At 42.0% G+C, this 22300-nt stretch overlaps 2 protein-coding genes across 2 annotated transcripts in view; one reads left to right on the forward strand and one right to left on the reverse strand.

Moving 5' to 3' along the window:
* Positions 1–710, reverse strand: part of SNX31 (sorting nexin 31) — an 88060-nt gene extending 87350 nt beyond the window's left edge. The window contains exon 1 of the mRNA XM_075213891.1: positions 604–710. The gene's annotated coding sequence lies outside the window, so the exon portion shown is untranslated. The remainder of the gene's footprint in view (positions 1–603) is intronic.
* A 129-nt stretch (positions 711–839) lies between these two features.
* PABPC1 (poly(A) binding protein cytoplasmic 1) lies at positions 840–19336 on the forward strand. Its single transcript, XM_075213885.1, has 16 exons — positions 840–1242; positions 3385–3600; positions 6132–6325; positions 6402–6517; positions 6773–6912; positions 7064–7158; positions 7463–7600; positions 7701–7796; positions 15968–16237; positions 16322–16412; positions 16896–17009; positions 17608–17765; positions 18085–18169; positions 18253–18383; positions 18471–18567; positions 18924–19336. Exons 2-15 carry the CDS (start codon positions 3408–3410, stop codon positions 18558–18560), a joined length of 1911 nt encoding a protein of 636 aa, XP_075069986.1. The 5' UTR covers positions 840–1242; positions 3385–3407; the 3' UTR covers positions 18561–18567; positions 18924–19336.
* The last annotated feature ends 2964 nt before the right edge of the window (positions 19337–22300 follow it).

The raw sequence follows: 22300 nt of genomic DNA on the forward strand, positions 1-22300 counted from the left end.
TCCTAGTTCAACTAGTTAAACAGATTGTAAAATTAAAGATACCCAGTATTTGTATACTTTAGCGAGTATTTTTCCTGCATTGCAAAGAAATTGAATTTGCACCTCAATGTGGTTTGTCTGTGAGCAAAATTTGCTCCTAGTTCTGTTAAATAGTGGATTGTTATTAAGGAGCCAAACAACTTCTATAATATATAGAGGCACAATTAGAGTGTGTACACACTAGCAATCATTTCAAATGGCTAAAATAACCTTTAATAGACTAAAATGTAACAATGTGTAAAATAAGATATACAGTGGATTAGCAACAAAATAAGGGACTGGCATAAAAGATACATAGCTGACCAGTACAGTTTACCAGTAAGCATCCTACATCTGACGGACTTCCCATAAAACATGTGCTGCACACGTGGTGTGAGCATAAATCGCTACGACACAGAAGAACATGCAGTTTTCCTCCTTCATGAAACTACATCTCCCAGCATGCATCGCCATTTACCAGCCACTTAAATGACTTTGGCGAAAGCTGGGACTTGTAGTCCTAAAAAGAGCTTGCCCGTTACGTAAGCAGTTTCCCTGCGTCTATAACACATCATCTCCACGCACCTATATCTACATCAAACCGATCATCTTCATCAATTATCTGACTGGCCAAATAGACTCGCCGCCACCCCTCCTCCTCTCAATTTCGCCGATGTCGTCATCTGCCCGCAAAATGGCGGGCGTCCCCCTTCCCATTGGCCGCTCTCCCGGGTCACGAGGGGCTTAGGGGCGGGGCCGAGGGGACGTCGCCGCGTCACAGTCACGCCGTGCGTGCTTGCGCCCGTATAAATAGCGCGCCGAAGGGCTGCGGCCTTTTCCCCTCTTCCCGGCTGTTAGTGCTGTGTGTGAGTGTGTGCTCCGGAGCCTGGCCTCGGCACACATTTCTTATTATTAAAAAAATATAAAAAATAAAAAAAAAACACAAAATCCCTTGAAAAACTCAGAAAAATCCCCCCTCAGCTCCTCTTCCACCCTCGTTTTATTTTATTTTTGTTTATTTTTTCCGTTGATTTTAAAGAGAAGACGTTTTTCCCGCCGCCCTTTTCTCTCGTTTTTAAGGCTCGCGAAAAAACAAAAAATAATACAAAAGAAAAAAAAAACCGGAATAAAGTAACGGAAGGGAAGCGTCCTGTAATCTCCGCCACAGGAAGCAGCGACACGGCGCAGAGGAGTCCGAAGGAGGCAGCAGTCACTTCTACAGCGGTGAGTGGGGGGGCCCGCGAGGCCTCGGTGTGTGTGTGCGCGGCTGGGGTGACCTGAGGGGGGGTCTGGAGTGCGGCGGTGATGTGATGGACATACGGGTACTGGGGGCCGGGCACGAGGGTGTTACTCATGTTATACAGGAATTAATGGCTGCTTATTGGTGATGGGGGGGAAGGGTGAGTTCAGGGCTCTTATAGCTGTAGATCGGGATGTACTGGGCATCAGGGACGACTGGCACTTAGGTCACATTAAGTACAGTGCAGGATGCTGGGTACATATAGGACAGTGTTAGCTAACTTGTGACACTCCAGGTGTAGTGAAACTACAAGTCCCAGCATGCTTTGCCTATATATATATATATATATATATATATATATATATAGCAGCTTATTGCTGGAAGGGTATGCTGGGACTAGTAGTGTCACAACACCTGGAGTGTCACAGGTTAGCCAACACTGATATAGGGGGGGGGGGGGCGGCTTCTATATAATTAAATTACTGATCATTAGTTACCTTTAGTGTCACCCACCATAGGCAACCTCTGAAACCATGTCCTAGACTTAGGCAGCTGTACACTATCTATAACTTAAGGTAAGGTCACCTGTGGCTCTCTAGTTACTGTTCTGTTCTAGTTACCATGCTGTGATGCTCTGCCAGGTATGAGCAACTATTGGCTCCAGTTATGAAAGTTGGTCTCAGAATGTCTGTTTAGTTTTGTATCTGGCAAGTCTTTGGTTGCATTTGCATTGTTTTTAGCAATAGATTTCTTCCCTAAAGTTAAATTGTCTTTAACTTGTAACTAAAACCCTTCGTGGGGTTTAGTTATTGAATGTGTGGCAGATGTGTGGTTCTCTTTTGAGTTAGTTTGCATTTGAATATCATGTGGGTACTTAAGGGGGCCATGAGTAATATTGTGGTGATGGTATGTTACAGCATTTGAAGGACATTGGATCTGTAGTGTGATTTTAGGATGCTAGGTGTAAATGTGCGTTCCTACCTAAAATGAATCCATTGGGAGAGAATATTTACACTTTTAGATACATGTCTGGATTGATCATTGTACTATATATAGTATGTTGTATGTTGGTGGTTTGAGAATCTGGTGTTCTGAGGTTTGAGTATTTCCTGGTGCTGAGCAACATTTACAAATTGGTGTATGCATTGGTTTATTGTAATTCTACCAGTTTGTGTAGAAACTGAAGAATGTGTTGGTTCTTTTATAAGTCTTATAGCTTAAGTGTGGACATTTTTCAGTGTACCTTAACTTGTAAGATGTCTTGTGTTTTAGTACTTTGCTATGTATGTTGTGCTTAAGGACTGGTTTTTTTTTTTGAGAAGGTTCTTCTGCAATTTACCTGCTCTGTATTCACGTGTTAAGTTCTCAAATGTAGGTTTTGACTCATCTGAAACATAATGCTGTAAATGAGTGCATATGTGCTTATTCATATCTTCCTCCTTACATCTTCCATTTGGTACAAACATTGTCTATATAGTCTACATTGTAGTGGTCAACACATGACATTGTAAAAATGGAGCAATCTGAAGTGTTTAAAGATGTCTTTGGAACAACTAAGCAACTTCACACTCTAAACTAATACTTTTAACCAAGTTGTAGAAAGCAAAGTCCTGTTTTTGAATTCCTTAAAGTAGTTTTTAGTTTTCACAAGTGAATAAACCTTTTCAGTTCTTTATTCTCTGGACTGGATTAATTCCTTTGTAATATGGAGTGCTGATTCAGCCAGGAAAAAATGTTAAGCATTTATATTTTTAACAGTAACGTTTTACTGAGGCGCTAGCTTAAACCATGTACACTTTTTACCTAAGGCTGAAATAACAGAATTTGGAAACATGTTTGTTAACCTTTGGCCTATTTCAGTTCGTCTGCAACCTATGTACAAAAACTCTGGGCACCCCTACATGCTATTGCTTATGTGGTGCATGAGTTTGATTTTGTATTTATTGGTTCCCTAGGACAGACTACCTAGGGCTGGATCAGCCTTTAAAACATGCAAGTTTCATAAACCAACCACACATGGTTCAATAAAGGCATTGTTATAATTCTAAACATTAAGCAAATATTCTTATTAATGTGTTGGCTTTCCAATTTTAACATTTTTTTTTTTACAATTTTCTTTCTTCCAGTTTAATTTCAACCACCAGAAAAAATGAATCCCAGTGCTCCCAGCTACCCAATGGCATCCCTGTATGTAGGGGACCTCCATCAAGATGTAACAGAGGCTATGCTGTATGAGAAGTTCAGTCCCGCTGGTCCTATTTTGTCCATCAGAGTATGTAGGGACATGATTACACGGCGGTCTCTGGGCTATGCTTATGTCAACTTCCAGCAGCCAGCTGATGGTAAGAACAATTACATGCACATGTTTTAAGCATCATACATTTTAGGCTCACTTGAGACAGGACAGCTTAGCTATTTACATTTCTGCAGTGTCTGTAAAGTTGGTTGAGCTCAGGTTGCAGCGAGTAGGGGCTGTCTGTGCTTGGTAATGAAGCTGCAGCTACCCCTCAGATACTGTATGCTTGGTGTACAAATAAATCTTCGGGTTATATTAAACCTTTTAAAAAGGAAAATGGTGTTGCTAGTAGCAGCCAATCAGATTCTATCATTTTCTAGAATGTACTAGATAGCTAGCATTTGGTTGCTATAGGCAACACCTGCACCTTTCTGTTTTAGTGTTTAGTAAATCTACCCATTGGTCTTTCATAAATTCATTTGTTTACAATTGCTTAGTATATGTAAAGATATTGAAATCTATTTATTTGGATCACTCAAACAGTTGCCAGGTCTTACATTCCTTAAAGCTTTTGCAATTTGTGTCTAGGGGAAAGTGCTAGTTTTGCATCCGTGTTTTTACCAGCAAGTTCAGTTTGACATCTTGATTCTCTATAGTTGCTTTAAGCTGAAGTAGTCTCCCTTGACCACCCGCACAGCCTTATCCATGAGGTTATAATCTGAGTAACTCCATAAACATGTTAACCTGTTGAAACCCCAGATTTCAGAATAAACTTAATGCATAGGGTATAAACTTGTTATATTGCCACAAACTGCATATTTTTCCCAGATTTACATGTAAATCTGATTTTTAAAATGTTTTGGACAGTCACACAAAGCTAAACTCTTTTCTTGGCTAAACAATTTTCCCCTGAATGGAAAGAATACAATGGCTTATTTTGCTTACCTAAGTGAACTCCATTCTATTTCAGGCCATGCTTACAGCTTGGATGCTGGAAGCCGCAATGAGTGGGCCTGATTAAAATTGTTGTAAATTTTCCACACCAGCATTTCCTGTCCTAAGATACAACACTGCACTTTTGGGGGAAATTAATTCAAATGTAGCTTTTTTTTTTTAGTACTTGTTGACACAAAGTAGAGTTAATGATGTTGATATACAGCAAGTTTAAGTTGGGCTGTTGCTTTGTACTGCCTTGTTTAGTGTCCGGAGGTCACATTGCTTTGATATGGCTCACAGATTGTGCAAGTTTCTTAATGTATTTGCTTTGTTTTATTGATCTTTTGGGCTAGAAAATAATCTGAAAGATTATTGGGCAAAAACCTAGATTTTTTTCCCCACCAAGAATGCTTTAATCCTAAAGGTCAATGTATCCAAAGTAAAAACATATTGATCTATATATTCCACATCCCAAAGGTCTGAATATTCATGCATCTATATCAGTTGTTAAAACTGTAACCTTATTGTAGGGAAAGTTCCTGAAGCTTCCATTGTTGGTGCAGAACATGTTGAGCTCTGCTGTCATGTAATGTTACTTTTAAGATGACTGTAATTTGATCAAGGAGCATCAAAGATTCCACTGCTGTCCCATTTGGCAATCGGCTTTTAGGTGTAATGTGTTTATGCACCATATTATCCCATTAGTAACATCTGCACACACCTAAATACTGAATACCAATGAATGATGCCTGCTCACTCTAGATTAGATTATTCCTAGTCTGCTGATTAAGTGTTGCTTGTCTGGTATGCCTTGCCACTGCTTATGACAAACCACTGCTTGGCCATCAGAGCAGCCATGTGTTCATCAGTTACTCCTAAGCTTTGTCAGGGTACTTAAAACCATCTCATGAAATGTCGTGAAATGATTAATGTAATGTTCAATTAACCACACCTATATAGAATCCCTTTCAATTGTTGAATCCCCATTTAGTTGAGTGTTCTTCATTGTGGCAGCTACCTGAAGATTCTGGTTAAGTTTTACAATCTTGGAACGGATTTAATGGTAGAACAATTCCTCTGCCCATGTCACAAAAATCACCTTGTCCAGCAACACCTGTATATCTTCAGTAAGGTTGACTATACACAACTGGGAGGTAGCTTGTTTTGGTTTCAAAATCTGATAACGTTCATGTTTCTAGACTGACTATATATTTTTATACTAGGCTATACACATGTAAATCCTCACCCATGTGCTTTTAGGGATGATTTTGGGACTGGTATACAGAATGGAGCAGGATTTAGCACCCTTTATGGGTTTTCAATTGACGGCGGGATCACCGAAAGTCCCGCACTCAAAAAATATTACCGTTAATACGGTAATCCTGCGCGTAAAAACCGTTAATACAGCGAGCTGAAATCCAGCGAGTAAATTACCGTATTAACGGTAATAATTTTAGAGTGCGGGATTTTCGGCAATCCCGCTGTCAATTGAATATTCCCCTTTGTGATGCTGCTCCATATGCTTTGTACCCTTGTAGTAATTGCATTAAGGAACAGCATTCTGAATTACAGCTCATTATGTTGGAGGTCTGGCTACATAGTGACAAGTCTTATTCTTGGGATGTAAATTAGAAAATTCCAGTTCACTGTATTGTGCCTTGTAGAGTGCTGTTGCTAATTGTTACACCTTTAATTTTACAGCTGAGCGTGCACTGGACACAATGAACTTTGATGTCATAAAGGGCAAGCCTGTACGCATTATGTGGTCTCAGCGTGACCCGTCTCTGCGAAAGAGTGGTGTTGGAAATATATTTATCAAAAACCTTGACAAATCCATTGATAACAAAGCTTTGTATGATACCTTCTCTGCCTTCGGTAATATCCTGTCTTGTAAGGTAAGTGGGCTTGGCCTTTGGAGTCAATATATCTCAAGTGACAAATATGGCACAAACTAACATGAATGTATTACAGGTCGTGTGTGATGAAAATGGATCAAAAGGCTATGGATTTGTACATTTTGAGACACAGGAAGCTGCAGAGAGGGCCATTGATAAAATGAACGGCATGCTTTTAAATGACCGCAAAGTGTATGTATAAATTTATTTTCCTCTTTAGATACTGCAGTGCAGTGAAAATGTGAAGTTGTGTTAACTAAATTTACTTCTGTCTACCTAGTTCAAAGTGTACTCATAACTTATAAAAATGTACAGTATGCATGAAAATGCAACCTTTGAACTTACTAAGAATGTCGGAGGCATGAGGCCTCAGCTGACTGTCACCTTCCTGCCTTGTAAATCAGGTAATCTGCTACCTATAAAACAAATTCTGAATTTGCTCCAAAGGTTCGTTGGTCGTTTCAAGTCACGCAAAGAACGGGAAGCTGAACTTGGAGCCAGAGCTAAAGAGTTCACCAATGTCTATATCAAGAACTTTGGGGAAGACATGGATGATGAACGGCTTAAGGAAATGTTTGGCAAATATGGTAAGGGATTGGTAAAGTGATAACTTATTGTAGAATATTTTGTACACTGGCAACTTAAAGCTGGTCTTAAGCCACATTCCATTTTCTACAAACCTGTAGAACTGATTTGTTTGGTTATGACTTGTGCTAAATCTATGTAATCTTCTCATAGGACCTGCTCTTAGTGTTAAAGTTATGACTGATGAAAGCGGGAAGTCTAAAGGATTTGGCTTTGTCAGCTTTGAGAGACATGAGGATGCGCAAAAAGTAAGTTGGGACTGTTACAATTCTACCAATCAGAAGTAAACACAGGTCATTTGTATCAGATTTTTTTTTTAATATCAAGAACAATACTATGCCTAAATAAGCTGGCCCAAAATGGAAGGCATCTTAATGTTTGTAAATTTCCTGTATGTAATTCTTATATAATGGAAGTTAACCAATGAACCTAGAATACTGTTTCAGTATTAAAAGCTTCCTGGGACGTTCTCAATACCTGTGATCTAACACCTTCCTGTTGCTCCCACGACTTAGACATTGGCTTAGAATTAACTAGTTTTCCTTTCTTAAGGCTGTGGATGATATGAACGGCAAGGATATGAACGGCAAGGCCATCTATGTAGGTCGAGCCCAGAAAAAGGTCGAAAGACAGACTGAGCTCAAGCGAAAGTTTGAGCAAATGAAGCAGGACAGAATCACCAGATACCAGGTAAGTGACTTCATGATGAGCATGTTACTGGTACAAGTAGGAAGATGTGGTATTTAAGACTGTTAGTTTTAATTGTAAAACTAACGTTTGTCTGTTTTAGGGTGTGAATCTATACGTTAAAAACCTTGATGACGGGATTGATGACGAAAGACTGCGTAAAGAATTCTCACCTTTTGGTACAATCACCAGTGCAAAGGTGAGCTTATTGCAACTATATAGTGATTGTTACAACTAGGGATGAGCGCGCTCGGATTTCTGAAATCCGAGCCCACCCGAACGTTGCGGATCCGAGTCGGATCCGAGACAGATCCGGGTATTGGCGCCAAATTCAAAAGTGAAACTGAGGCTCTGACTCATAATCCCGTTGTCGGATCTCGCGATACTCGGATCCTATAAATTCCCCGCTAGTCGCCGCCATCTTCACTCGGGCATTGATCAGGGTAGAGGGAGGGTGTGTTAGGTGGTCCTCTGTGCTGTTTAGTTCTGTGCTGTTTAGTTCTGTGCTGTTTAGTGCTGTGCTGTTTAGTGCTGTGCTGTGCTGTGCTGTGCTGTGTTCTGCAGTATCAGTCCAGTGGTGCTGTGTGCTGTGCTCTGTCCTTCTGAGGTCAGTGGTGCTGCTGGGTCCTGTGCTGTGTCCTGTTCAGTCCAGTGGTGCTGTGTCCTGTGCTCTGTGCTTCTAAGGGCATAGTTATTTCCCCAATATTCCCCTGTGTTTAAAAAAATAAAAAAAAGTTTTTTTTATAAAATACCAAAAACTACTTTAATATTTTTTAATTACCACAAAATTTTCACAACCAATCCTGCAGTATAAGCCCATTGGTACTGCAATATTACCAAGTTCACACATTCAGCAGTAAAAGTCCAGTGGTACTGCAATATTACAAAGTTTACACATTCTGCAGTATCAGTCCAGTGGTGCTGTGTCCTGTGCTCTGTCCTGCTGAGTTCCGTAGTGCTGCTGGGTCCTGTGCCGTGTCCTGTTCAGTCCAGTGGTGCTGTGTCCTGTGCTCTGTGCTTCTAAGGGCATAGTTATTTCCCCATTATTCCCAAGTTTGTAAAAAATAAAAAAAAAGTAAAAAAAAATAAAAAAATTAAAAAAAAAAAAAAATATATAATAATTATAACCAAATTTGCAAAACCAATCCAGCATTATAAGTCCATTGGTACTGCAATATTACCAAGTTCACACATTCAGCAGTAAAAGTCCAGTGGTACTGCAATATTACAAAGTTTACACATTCTGCAGTATCAGTCCAGTGGTGCTGTGTCCTGTGCTCTGTCCTGCTGAGTTCCGTAGTGCTGCTGGGTCCTGTGCCGTGTCCTGTTCAGTCCAGTGGTGCTGTGTCCTGTGCTCTGTGCTTCTAAGGGCATAGTTATTTCCCCATTATTCCCAAGTTTGTAAAAAATAAAAAAAAGTAAAAAAAAATAAAAAATTAAAAAAAAAAAAAATATATATAATAATTATAACCAAATTTGCAAAACCAATCCAGCATTATAAGTCCATTGGTACTGCAATATTACCAAGTTCACACATTCAGCAGTAAAAGTCCAGTGGTACTGCAATATTACAAAGTTTACACATTCTGCAGTATCAGTCCAGTGGTGCTGTGTCCTGTGCTCTGTCCTGCTGAGTTCCGTAGTGCTGCTGGGTCCTGTGCCGTGTCCTGTTCAGTCCAGTGGTGCTGTGTCCTGTGCTCTGTGCTTCTAAGGGCATAGTTATTTCCCCATTATTCCCAAGTTTGTAAAAAATAAAAAAAAAGTAAAAAAAAATAAAAAATTTAAAAAAAAAAAAATATATATAATAATTATAACCAAATTTGCAAAACCAATCCAGCATTATAAGTCCATTGGTACTGCAATATTACCAAGTTCACACATTCTGCAGTATCTTGTGCTACATATAATGGAGACCAAAAATTTGGAGGATAAAGTAGGGAAAGATCAAGACCCACTTCCTCCTAATGCTGAAGCTGCTGCCACTAGTCATGACATAGACGATGAAATGCCATCAACGTCGTCTTCCAAGCCCGATGCCCAATCTCGTAGTACCGGGCATGTAAAATCCAAAAAGCCCAAGTTAAGAAAAAGTAGCAAAAAGAGAAACTTAAAATCATCTGAGGAGAAACGTAAAGTTGCCAATATGCCATTTACGACACGGAGTGGCAAGGAACGGCTTAGGCCCTGGCCCGTGTTCATGACTAGTGGTTCAGCTTCACCCACGGATCTTAGCCCTCCTCCTCCTCCCCCCCCCTACAAAAAATTGAAGAGAGTTATGCTGTCAGCAACAAAACAGCAAACAACTCTGCCTTCTAAAGAGAAATTATCACAAATCCCCAAGGCGAGTCCAAGCGTGTTGGTGGTTGTCAAGCCTGACCTTCCCATCACTGTACGGGAAGAGGTGGCTCGGGAGGAGGCTATTGATGATGTAGCTGGCGCTGTGGAGGAACTTGATGATGAGGATGGTGATGTGGTTATTGTAAATGAGGCACCAGGGGGGGAAACAGCTGATGTCCATGGGATGAAAAAGCCCATCGTCATGCCTGGTCAGAAGACCAAAAAATGCACCTCTTCGGTCTGGAGTTATTTTTATCCAAATCCAGACAACCAATGTATGGCAATATGTAGCTTATGTAAAGCTCAAATAAGCAGGGGTAAGGATCTTGCCCACCTAGGAACATCCTCCCTTATACGTCACCTGAATAACCTTCATAGTTCAGTGGTTAGTTCAGGAACTGGGGCTAGGACCCTCATCGGTACAGGGACACCTAAATCCCGTGGTCCAGTTGGATACACACCAGCAACACCCTCCTCGTCAACTTCCTCCACAATCTCCATCAGATTCAGTCCTGCAGCCCAAGTCACCAGCCAGACTGAGTCCTCCTCAATACGGGATTCATCCGAGGAATCCTGCAGCGGTACGCCTACTACTGCCACTGCTGCTGTTGCTGCTGTTAGTCGGTCATCTTCCCAGAGGGGAAGTCGTAAGACCGCTAAGTCTTTCACCAAACAATTGACCGTCCAACAGTCGTTTGCCATGACCACCAAATACGATAGTAGTCACCCTATTGCAAAGCGTATAACTGCGGCTGTAACTGCAATGTTGGTGTTAGACGTGCGCCCGGTGTCCGCCATCAGTGGAGTGGGATTTAGAGGGTTGATGGAGGTATTGTGTCCCCGGTACCAAATCCCCTCGAGATTCCACTTCACTAGGCAGGCGATACCAAAAATGTACAGAGAAGTACGATCAAGTGTCCTCAGTGCTCTTAAAAATGCGGTTGTACCCACTGTCCACTTAACCACGGACATGTGGACAAGTGGTTCTGGGCAAACGAAGGACTATATGACTGTGACAGCCCACTGGGTAGATGCATCCCCTTCCGCAGCAACAGCAACAGCTGCATCAGTAGCAGCATCTACAAAATGGCTGCTCATGCAAAGGCAGGCAACATTGTGCATTACAGGCTTTAATAAGAGGCACAACGCTGCCAACATATTAGAGAAAATGAGGGAAATTATCTCCCAGTGGCTTACCCCACTTAGACTCTCATGGGGATTTGTGGTGTCAGACAATGCCAGTAACATTGTGCGGGCATTAAATATGGGCAATTTCCAGCACGTCCCATGTTTTGCCCACACCATTAATTTGGTGGTGCAGCATTACCTCAAGAGTGACAGGGGTGTGCAGGAGATGCTTGCGGTGGCCCGCAAAATTGCTGGACACTTTCGGCATTCAGCCAGTGCCTACCGCAGACTAGAGGCACATCAGAAAAGCTTGAACCTGCCCTGCCATCACCTCAAACAAGAGGTTGTGACGCGCTGGAACTCCACCCTCTATATGCTGCAGAGGATGGAGGAGCAGCAAAAGGCCATTCAGGCCTACACAGCCACCTACGACATAGGCAAAGGAGTGGGGATGCGCCTGAGTCAAGCGCAGTGGAGACTGATTTCCGTGTTGTGCAAGGTTCTGCAGCCATTTGAACTTGCCACACGAGAAGTCAGTTCCGACACTGCCAGCTTGAGTCAGGTCATTCCCCTGATCAGGCTGTTGCAGAAGCAGCTGGAGAAAGTGAGGGAGGAGCTGGTAAGCCATTGCGATTACAGCAAGCATGTAGCTCTTGTGGATGTAGCCCTTCGTACGCTTTGCCAGGATCCGAGGGTGGTCACTCTTTTAAAGTCAGAGGAATACATTCTGGCCACCGTGCTCGATCCTCGGTTTAAAGCGTATGTTGTGTCTCTGTTTCCGGCGGACACAAATCTACAGCGGTGCAAAGACCTGCTGGTCAGGAGATTGTCCTCTGAAGAGGACCGTGACATGCCAACAGCTCCACCCTCATTTTCTTCCACATCTATGGCTGCGAGGAAAAAGCTCAGTTTTCCCAAAAGAGGCACTGGCGGGGATGCTGATAACATCTGGTCCGGACTGAAGGACCTGCCAACCATTGCAGACGTGTCTACTCTCGCTGCATTGGATGCTGTCACAATAGAAAAAATTGTGGATGATTACTTTGCTGACACCATCCAAGTAGACATGTCAGACAGTCCATATTGTTACTGGCAGGAAAAAAAGGCAGTTTGGAAGCCCCTGTACAAACTGGCTCTATTTTACCTGAGTTGTCCCCCCTCCAGTGTGTACTCGGAAAGAGTTTTTAGTGCAGCGGGGAACCTGGTCAGTGAGCGGCGAAGGAGGTTGCTTCCTCACAACGTTGAAAAAATGATGTTTATAAAAATGAATAATCAATTCCTCAATGAAGTACAGCACTGCCCTCCAGATACTACAGAGGGACCTGTGGTTGTGGAGTCCAGCGGGGACGAATTGATAATGTGTGATGAGGAGGAAGTAGACACTGTAGGGGGAGAGGAATCAGAGGTTGAGGATGAGGACGACATCTTGCCTCAGTAGAGCCTGTTTAGTCTGTACAGGGAGAGATGAATAGCTTTTTTGGTGTGGGGGCCCAAACAAACCAATCATTTCAGTCAAAGTTGTTTGGTAGGCCCTGTCGCTGAAATGATTGGTTTGTTAAAGTGTGCATGTCCTATTTCAACAGCAGACCTCTCAACTGCAGCTCATCCCTCCTCTGCGGGGATAATGTCTCCTGTGCTCTGACACGTCACTCTGTGTACTCTCAGCCTCAGGATCTGACACTACAGCTACCATGCCTCTTGTAGCAGCCCTCACTCCAGGGCCTCTTCCATGTGCAGTGTCCCCCTCTCTCTTGGGTTCACTATAGTGGCATGGAGTTCTCCCCCTCATCCAGGGCACACATTCCTTGCCCTGGCTCAGTCACCACGCTCAGACTTCCAGGCAATGCTGGGGGAGCCTGGGAGCTTCCACCCCAGGTCCCCAGCTACAACTCTCCTCTCCTGTGTCTTCTCTCTCTTTCTGACACTTGAAAGATCGTGCCTTTAAATGAAAAAGTCAGTCTTGATTGCACGACTATGTGCAAGTGCAACAGGGACATTTTTTTGGGTTTACAAAGTCAAACAGTAACACTACGACCCTGTCTGTCTGGGGTCTGTCAATGACGAATTGTCTGGAGCATGTTTTGAGGAGGTATTGTGGCCCCGGTATCAAATTGGGTACCGGGGCCACCCCACTATGCAGTCCAGATACTTGTTTGGTGGAATTCCGACACGTGGAGGGTTTTTTAATTATATTGTGGCCTCGGTACCAAATTGTGTACCGGGGCCACCACACTACGCAGTCAAGATACTTGTTTGGTGGAATTCAGACCAGTTGAGGGTTTTATTATTATATTGTGTGGACCACTCTATCTATACCACACTACAACTCTATACCACTCTATTTCCTACTTTAATTCTATTTAATTCTATTTCCTACTTTAATTCTATTACTAATTAATTACCATAAAGAGGAACCAAAAAAACCAATTTTACCAAAAGTATAATATGACTTAGACTTACAAACACTACACTTGAAAGATCGTGCCTTTAAATGAAAAAGTCAGTCTTGATTGCACGACTATGTGCAAGTGCAACAGGGACATTTTTTTGGGTTTACAAAGTCAAACAATAACACTACGACCCTGTCTGTCTGGGGTCTGTCAATGACGAATTGTCTGGAGCATGTTTTGAGGAGGTATTGTGGCCCCGGTATCAAATTGGGTACCGGGGCCACCCCACTATGCAGTCCAGATACTTGTTTGGTGGAATTCCGACACGTGGAGGGTTTTTTAATTATATTGTGGCCTCGGTACCAAATTGTGTACCGGGGCCACCACACTACGCAGTCAAGATACTTGTTTGGTGGAATTCAGACCAGTTGAGGGTTTTATTATTATATTGTGTGGACCACTCTATCTATACCACACTACAACTCTATACCACTCTATTTCCTACTTTAATTCTATTTAATTCTATTTCCTACTTTAATTCTATTACTAATTAATTACCATAAAGAGGAACCAAAAAAACCAATTTTACCAAAAGTATAATATGACTTAGACTTACAAACACTACACTTGAAAGATCGTGCCTTTAAATGAAAAAGTAAGTCTTCATTGCACGACTATGTGCAACAGGGACAGTTTTTTTCTTTACAAAGTCAACTAATAACACTTGGACCCTGTCTGTCTTTAACATACTTAATGGGATCTCAATGACGAATTGTCTGTAGCATGTTTGGAGGAGGTATTGTGGCCCCGGTATCAAGTTGGGTACCGGGGCCACCCCACTACGCAGTCCAGATACTTGTTTGGTGGAATTCTGACACGTGGAGGGTGTATTTATTTTATTGTGGCCCCGGTATCAAGTTGGGTACCGGGGCCACCCCACTACGCAGTCCAGATACTTGTTTGGTGGAATTCTGACACGTGGAGGGTGTATTTATTTTATTGTGGCCCCGGTATCAAGTTGGGTACCGGGGCCACCCCACTACGCAGTCCAGATACTTGTTTGGTGGAATTCTGACACGTGGAGGGTGTATTTATTTTATTGTGGCCCCGGTATCAAGTTGGGTACCGGGGCCACCCCACTACGCAGTCCAGATACTTGTTTGGTGGAATTCTGACACGTGGAGGGTGTATTTATTTTATTGTGGCCCCGGTATCAAGTTGGGTACCGGGGCCACCCCACTACGCAGTCCAGATACTTGTTTGGTGGAATTCTGACACGTGGAGGGTGTATTTATTTTATTGTGGCCCCGGTACCAAATTGTGTACCGGGGCCACCACACTACGCAGTCAAGATAGATAGATGCGTATCATAGATAAAGTACATTCAGTGGTGTGGGGCAAATTGAAAAATATTCAAAATGCACTGACATTATCAAAAACAAGAGGTTGTCACATGCTAAAACTCCAACATGTATATGATGGAGAGGATGGAGGAGCAGCCGTATGTGTAGTGTAATGCAGACCTGTTGAAGGTTTTTTATATATTTTATTGTGGTGCCCAGTGCCCACTCCTCTACGCAGTCCAGGTACATTTATTGGTGCGAATCAAACAAGTTGATGGTTTTCTTATTATATATATTGTGGTGACCCACTCCTCTACGCAGTCCAGGTACATTTATTGGTGCGATTCATAAAAGTTCAGGGTTTTTAATATATTGTGGTGACCCACTCCTCTACGCAGTCCAGGTACATTTATTGGTGCGAATCAAACCAGTTGATGGTTTTCTTATTATATATATTGTGGTGACCCACTCCTCTACGCAGTCCAGGTACATTTATTGGTGCGATTCATAAAAGTTCAGGGTTTTTAATATATTGTGGTGACCCACTCCTCTACGCAGTCCAGGTACAATTATTGGTGCGAATCATAAAAGTTCAGGGTTTTTAATATATATTGTGGTGACCCACTCCTCTACGCAGTCCAGAAAGATACCTTGTTGCAACGTTTTGGACTAATAACTATATTGTGAGGTGTTCAGAATACACTGTAAATTAGTGGAAATGCTTGTTATTGAATGTTATTGAGGTTAATAATAGCCTAGGAGTGAAAATAAGCCCAAAAACTTGATTTTTAAACTTTTTATGTTTTTTTCAAAAAAAATCCGAATCCAATACCTTAAATCCGAACCGAGACCTTTCGTCAAGTGTTTTGCGAGACAAATCCGAACCTCAAAAATAACGAAAATCCGGATCCAAAACACAAAACACGAGACCTCAAAAGTCGCCGGTGCACATCCCTAGTTACAACTAATATTGACTGACTTTGCAACACAGGACATAGTGTTTTAACAGCTGGAGGAACAGTATTTGCTTTGAACCACCTACTTCTGTTAAATAGGTTCTCTAAACTATTTCTTGCAATAATTGATATCGTAATCATTTGTAAGCACTACCCACTTGTCCTCAGAAGGGGAAGGAAAGGCCTATAGTTAATGTGCTAAATCTAATCTTACAGGTAATGATGGAAGGTGGACGCAGCAAAGGATTTGGTTTTGTCTGCTTCTCATCACCAGAAGAGGCAACCAAAGCCGTTACAGAAATGAATGGTAGAATTGTAGCCACCAAGCCCTTGTATGTTGCCCTGGCACAGCGCAAGGAGGAACGACAAGCTCATCTGACCAACCAATATATGCAAAGGATGGCTAGTGTCAGGGCTGTACCCAATCCAGTCATCAACCCTTACCAGCCACCACCATCCAGCTATTTCATGGCTGCTATTCCACCGGTATGTATTGCTGCCATCAGGCTCTGTACAGATGAATGTTGTACAAATTGAGTATTGGGAGTTAATCTGCATTTCTGTCTCTAGGCTCAGAACCGCGCTGCGTATTATCCAACTGGACAGATCGCTCAAGTTAGACAAAGTCCCCGCTGGGCAACTCAAGGTGTTCGACCTCACCGTAAGTCACAATCTCACTTTCAAAGTTTAATAGTTCAGGTAGTGACACTGTCCCATATATCCCTCTATGTATGCACTCAATTTATGAATAGGAAATTTAGATTTTTAAGGGTTATATAGACAGTAATGTATTCGGTAGAAATTGACACTTTAAGCATCAACTTTTGCTACCATTATTAAAGGACTACTGAGCCTAAAATAGCTTGATCCCTTGTCAAAAGACATTAGGACTTCTGTGAAAGCTACTGTGGGTTTTTTGACATAGGAATACATACAATCTCATGCTGTATGTAAAACCATTTAATAGTGTTAGTAGGGCAAAAGCTTGTCCTTGGTGAAAACACTCTGAAATATCTTGGTTTTATCCAAAACAGTGGCTGCATGCAAAGTTCAGTTGTCTGAAGTGCCTGGAGCGTATTCAAACTAACATTTAGTGGTCTTTTAATCATTGTTTAAAACAAAAATTATTTTTGTGCCGCTGCAGCATTCCAGAATATGCCGGGAGCCATCCGAACTGCTGCTCCAAGACCACCGACCTTCAGCACAATGAGACCAGCGTCATCACAGGTCCCTCGTGTTGTGTCAGGACAGCGTGTTGGTAAGTAGTGACTGCAGCTGGAACGTTCACATTGGCACCACTGCCTGCTTGGGTTCAGTCCAGCCAACCAAAATGGATGTGTTGTAGTTGGGAAGCCCCTTTTTGGCTCATAATGCCCTGTACAGTGTTTGTAACATATCTGGGTGCTAGTGAAAGATGCCACCAGGTTTCTTTCTGGAAATACATGGTCCATCAGGGAAGGCATTAGTTGAGGGCCATGACTCTTGAGCAAGCCATGAATAGATCTTACATTATTGTAAACCCACTCATCCGTTTCTTCATACTGTAGGCAGGCATATACCCAAAAGATGAAAGTCCCCTGTGCTTCCTCATCACAGGAGAGAACATAACATGTGCTGTATGTAAATGCAGCAATAGTTGCATCAGTGAGTTATGCTTGATCTGGGCAGTGTCCAAAGTCACACACAAAGAACATAACCAATATTGAATGTGACATGGGATTTGCTTATGATGTTTCTAGAGCATTGGTTGACTTGGCAGTAAATAGTTATGTACAACATGTCTTTACTATTCAGACAGGTTCTACTTGCCGACTATAATTGCATGTAAATGTGTAACCAGATTTTGTTTCATGCAGCAAATACATCAACGCAGACAATGGGTCCTCGGCCTACAGCTGCTGCTGCCGCAGCTGCAACGTCTTCTGTTCGCTCAGTACCTCAGTATAAATATGCTGCCGGTGTCCGCAATCCTCAGCAACACCTTAATACTCAGCAGCAAGTCGCTATGCAGCAGGTAAGAATTGCTTCTAAACCACTATAGTCTGTGAATTAGATTAGCTTGGTACTCGTCAAATCGGATTAGTCCGGTCAATGGATGATCACAGCACCTGCTATCAAAACCAAATTTACAAACGTCCCAGTGTAAGACCTTGGCTAGCTAGTGTTCTGAACCGTCCCATCCATAATACTCTTCCATGCATCTTCATTTAATAAAGTACAGAAGTGTTCTCCATTTTTCCCAGTACTGCATTTCTATGGTGAACATGGAATGCCCCTCTGTCAGTCTGTCCCCAGTAATGTTGTGTTTCATAATGTGTGCATTTGCCTTTCAGCCTGCAGTCCACGTGCAAGGACAAGAACCCCTGACTGCCTCTATGCTGGCCTCTGCTCCTCCACAGGAACAGAAACAAATGCTTGGTATGTAAATATTTCACACTGTACTTCCACATAGAGCGCTGTCTGTGTATGTCGGGCTTGACATTATATTTTATTTTTAATAGGCGAGCGTCTCTTCCCTCTGATTCAAGCCATGCACCCCACGCTGGCTGGTAAAATTACTGGAATGTTGCTGGAGATTGACAACTCTGAACTGCTCCACATGCTCGAGTCTCCTGAATCCCTCCGCTCCAAGGTATGAACACTTCTGCCGTGCGTATGTCACTTGTATCCAACAATCCAGGGTAGAAGTTCTAATCTAAACATGTCTTACCCATTTCAGGTTGATGAAGCGGTTGCTGTACTGCAAGCCCACCAGGCCAAGGAAGCTGCTCAGAAAGCTGTTAACACTGCGGGAGTGGCAGCTGTCTAACATGCATGTAAGTTGTAGTATTTCATTTATACACAAGAGGATCCTTAAAGTAAGTTGTATTGCCCAGCATTTTACCTGAAAGGGGGTTCCTGTCCCCAGGCTCTTTATGTACATGGCCTTTTGCTTATACTTGTACAAACCAAGTATGATTACAATGCTGTCAACCCTATCCATATGAAAGGATTGCTATGGGCACGGAATACTGATGTAAAATCTGGTTAAGCACCATGGTGCGTAACTTAGTCCAATTTAAACAAACATACATTCTGTTTTCTGTAGCTACATTTGACTTTTGTCTTTTGTTTTGATGTCTGTCTTGTTCTCAATTCTGCATACTAATTGTATCACTCTTTTCTCTTTAAGGCAAAGGGGAACGTCAAAAAAAACTTCAATTCGTTGGAAGAAAATTTCAAAACATGGAAAAACTTAAATCTTGCAAAAAACACTGCAAAACATAAAATCAAATAAAAAAGGAAAGGAAACTCTAATGCTTACGTACCATACAAATGCCAGGTCTGGCATCACTGCTAGTCCTAGATATTAAAAAACAAAAAAAATAGTAAAATGTAAAAACAAACAATGGTTTTTTTTAGACCTGGGGGAGAGGCATTTTGAACACAGTACGAGAAGTTAAGCATTCCTTTCTTTGATTTTGTAATTCTTTACTGTGGAAAGTCCAGAATTTCACCACACTTGATAGCTTGTGGGAAAGATAGCTGGGCAAAGAGACATAATTTGGATTATAAAAATCTTGCTTTAATAAAAATTTAAACATTGTTTTTGTCATGTGTTTTATTGTGCATAAATTGGTCAATGCCAAATGCAGAGCGTTTGTAAACTTTATCTGGTGCAACTTGCCTGCCCAATCCACGAAATATAGGACATTAATTGGACATGGCACTTGTCATGCTACAATCACATGAATGACATCACATGTCCGTGGGTTGATGAAAGGTGAATTGTTCTAATTATTGCTAATCTTATCATAGATAACCATTGCTGATTGACAGTGGTGGGATATCCAGGTGAAGTTTAGCCTAGCAAATAAAGGTCACTAGGAAACGTAGTACCTTATGAATGCCAGGCTTTATGAATAGTAAATGGATGTGTTGCTGATTAATAAATATATAGAGAATACACACTCCACTTTCTTGGTGATGGATTCACTGCAACAGGCAGCTGACAAGTATTTGCCTTTTTATACAAAGACAAGATTTTGAAGGGGCTTTAAAAGTGGGTGTGATTTGCTACCTGTGCCTTCAATCTAATCTTTCTCCTTTTTAAGGGTAGATAAGTCTTACAATATTGGTGAAGCTTTAATTCTTGCACAAGGGATTCAGTGATCTCTCCAGAAAATTGTGCCAGCCAGGTGCCATTAAGCAGCTAGGTGGGGGCAGTTGTAATACTTTGCAATAATAAAATGTTGGCGGTTATTGCCCACACCTGCCAGGACTGGAGGTCAGTGGTCTAACACTGCTGGCTGTAGTGATCACTTGGTGCCTGTTCTAATAGGAGATGCCATAATTTATATAGCACTAGCAAATTCTGTAGCGCTTTACAATTGCGAAAATAATAAAACAATACTGGGTAATAGAGGTAAGATGGCCTTGCTTACAATATATTGGACAATGGAAGTTTGATACACAAGTCTAAGTGCTACATCATATTGCTCCAGCTAGATAGAATGCAAAGGTAAAAGTACTTGGACTATATGATCAGTCACAGAGCAATGTAGATCACAGGGTTGTCTTTATCTGTGTAGATGGTGGTAATAGGGTAACCTATGGAGATTAAGGGTGGTTGAGGAATATTGTGTAAGCTTGTCTGGAGAGGTGGGTTTTCAGAAAACATTTGAAGACTAGAGAAAAGTCTTGTGCAAGGAAGGGAATTCCAGATTGGGTGCAGTCTGAAGAAAGTCCTGGAATGGGAGGATATGAGTGGAAGAAATGCAGAACAGAGGTGTTGAGTTAGGAGATTTTTTGAGACAAGTGAAGATTTATGTTGGTGCAATTTTGTTCATGGCCTTGTATGTTTAGTATTTTATATTGGGTTTGAAAATGTAGACTGACTCAGCAGAGAACAATTTTAAAGGAAAATCAATCAAGCTGCTGTGCGCAAATTAGATTGCAGGGGTAGAAGTCTGATTTTGGAAAGACCAGTAAGGAGGGGATTGCAATAGTCTATGCAGGAGATGAGTACATGACTTTGTTTTTGCATCTATGTGGAGAACAAAGGATAGTTGTATGTCAATGATCACATCTAGGACAGCAAGCTTGCAGGGTTGAATAGCAGAGGACATAGGACTGAGCTTTGTTGTACTCCAACTGATAAAGGGAGCCAATGTGGATCCAGAAAAATGAACACTGAAAGAGCTATTGGGTAGTATGAGAAGCAGGATAGGACAGGGTCTTGAAGACATAGGATCCCTAGAGTTTGTATGAGGAGTGGTCAACTGTCAAATGAGCAATGGTTTATTCTATTATAATAGTACACTGGTGGGCTCCACCTGGGTGACAAGTGGAGCAACCAGGAAATAGGTGCTGGGGACAACACTGGGTTACTTGAATGGCTCCATGGTACCCACAAACTTGACAATGTGTAAAACAACTTATGTATAATGGTTTCTGGTTGTCCAGGCTCATGTGGTGAAAAAATCTACCTGAAGACTAAAGGATACATTAATAAAGAATAGATGTGCAAAATTCAGTAAGTAATAAGCGTTCTCTGCACCGCCAAGGTGCAGGTCAGAGAAAGGTGTAAGGGAGATTAATATATATGAAGGGAATGGTGGAGAGGGTGAGAAATTTTAAACTGGATTCTGGAGGACTATTGCATTGTATCAGTTTAGGGATCGGTGTATGACAGTGTTGCTGGAACTAGTGGGTGAACACTTGTAGATGAGAGGATATAGTTTAGGGTAAGATGTGTATACGAGCAATATCTTGAAGTCAAGATACTGTGGTGAGGGATAGTTGAGGGCAGGTGGTGACTCTTGGAGGCAAGAAACTTGAACATGAGGTTAGGTAGTATTGGGATATACCTGTGGAGATGGCAGACAGAAGCAGAGGTATAGTTGAATGTTGTCTGCATACCAGTGGTACTGGAGGCCGAGAGATATAAAAATTGGTTACTGCTATGTGACAGCTATAGCCAATAGGTCAGCTCGCTACTCAGCTGAGTAGACAAAAGAAGCAACCTGAAATGTATATAGGGTGTTCTACTGGTATCTTTGAGAAATTTACCAAGCTATCTCTGAAAACTAGTAAATTGCGGCATTTGCTACTGTAGCTGTTTAGGGCATTCGGATTCCATAGTGATTGAAACCTTCGGACAAACTTCTTGTCTCACATTTGGTAACCCATCGTTATTCCCCTGTCGTTTAAAACTATGTTGGCATTTACATGGCCGTCTTTGAATGTGGTTCCCCAAGTGCAGATGTTTCGGGGGGTTTTAGGAGAAGATCTGATTGGTGTGACAGAGACCTCATTTCAGTAGCATCCCACCAAGTCTGCAATCCACAGACTAGGCCAAACAGAAGGATTACTGACTTCCACACAGCTATCCTGATGTAAGGGGCAGGAACACATACCCCAGCTGGAAGGTTATGGCACAGAACATCTTCCCTGGTGTCCCTGTGCCAGGAGTAGAATCAGACTAACTTGGTGTTCTGAGTAGTTACCATTAGATCGTCAGATCCACCTGGGAAAGATGGAATTTGCGGATTAAAAAAACCAGAAAAC

This window comes from Mixophyes fleayi, chromosome 5 (assembly GCF_038048845.1).
Source record: "Mixophyes fleayi isolate aMixFle1 chromosome 5, aMixFle1.hap1, whole genome shotgun sequence".
In the NCBI taxonomy this organism is placed as follows: Eukaryota; Metazoa; Chordata; class Amphibia; order Anura; family Limnodynastidae; genus Mixophyes; species Mixophyes fleayi.

Bases quoted from the DNA above. Each gene is read 5' to 3' on its own strand.
- PABPC1 (XM_075213885.1), top strand. From the start codon at position 3,408: ATGAATCCCAGTGCTCCCAGCTACCCAATGGCATCCCTGTATGTAGGG. The intron at 6,326-6,401 runs GTAAGTGGGCTT...AATGTATTACAG, and splicing joins GTAATATCCTGTCTTGTAAG to GTCGTGTGTGATGAAAATGG. The intron at 18,384-18,470 runs GTATGAACACTT...TACCCATTTCAG, and splicing joins CTGAATCCCTCCGCTCCAAG to GTTGATGAAGCGGTTGCTGT.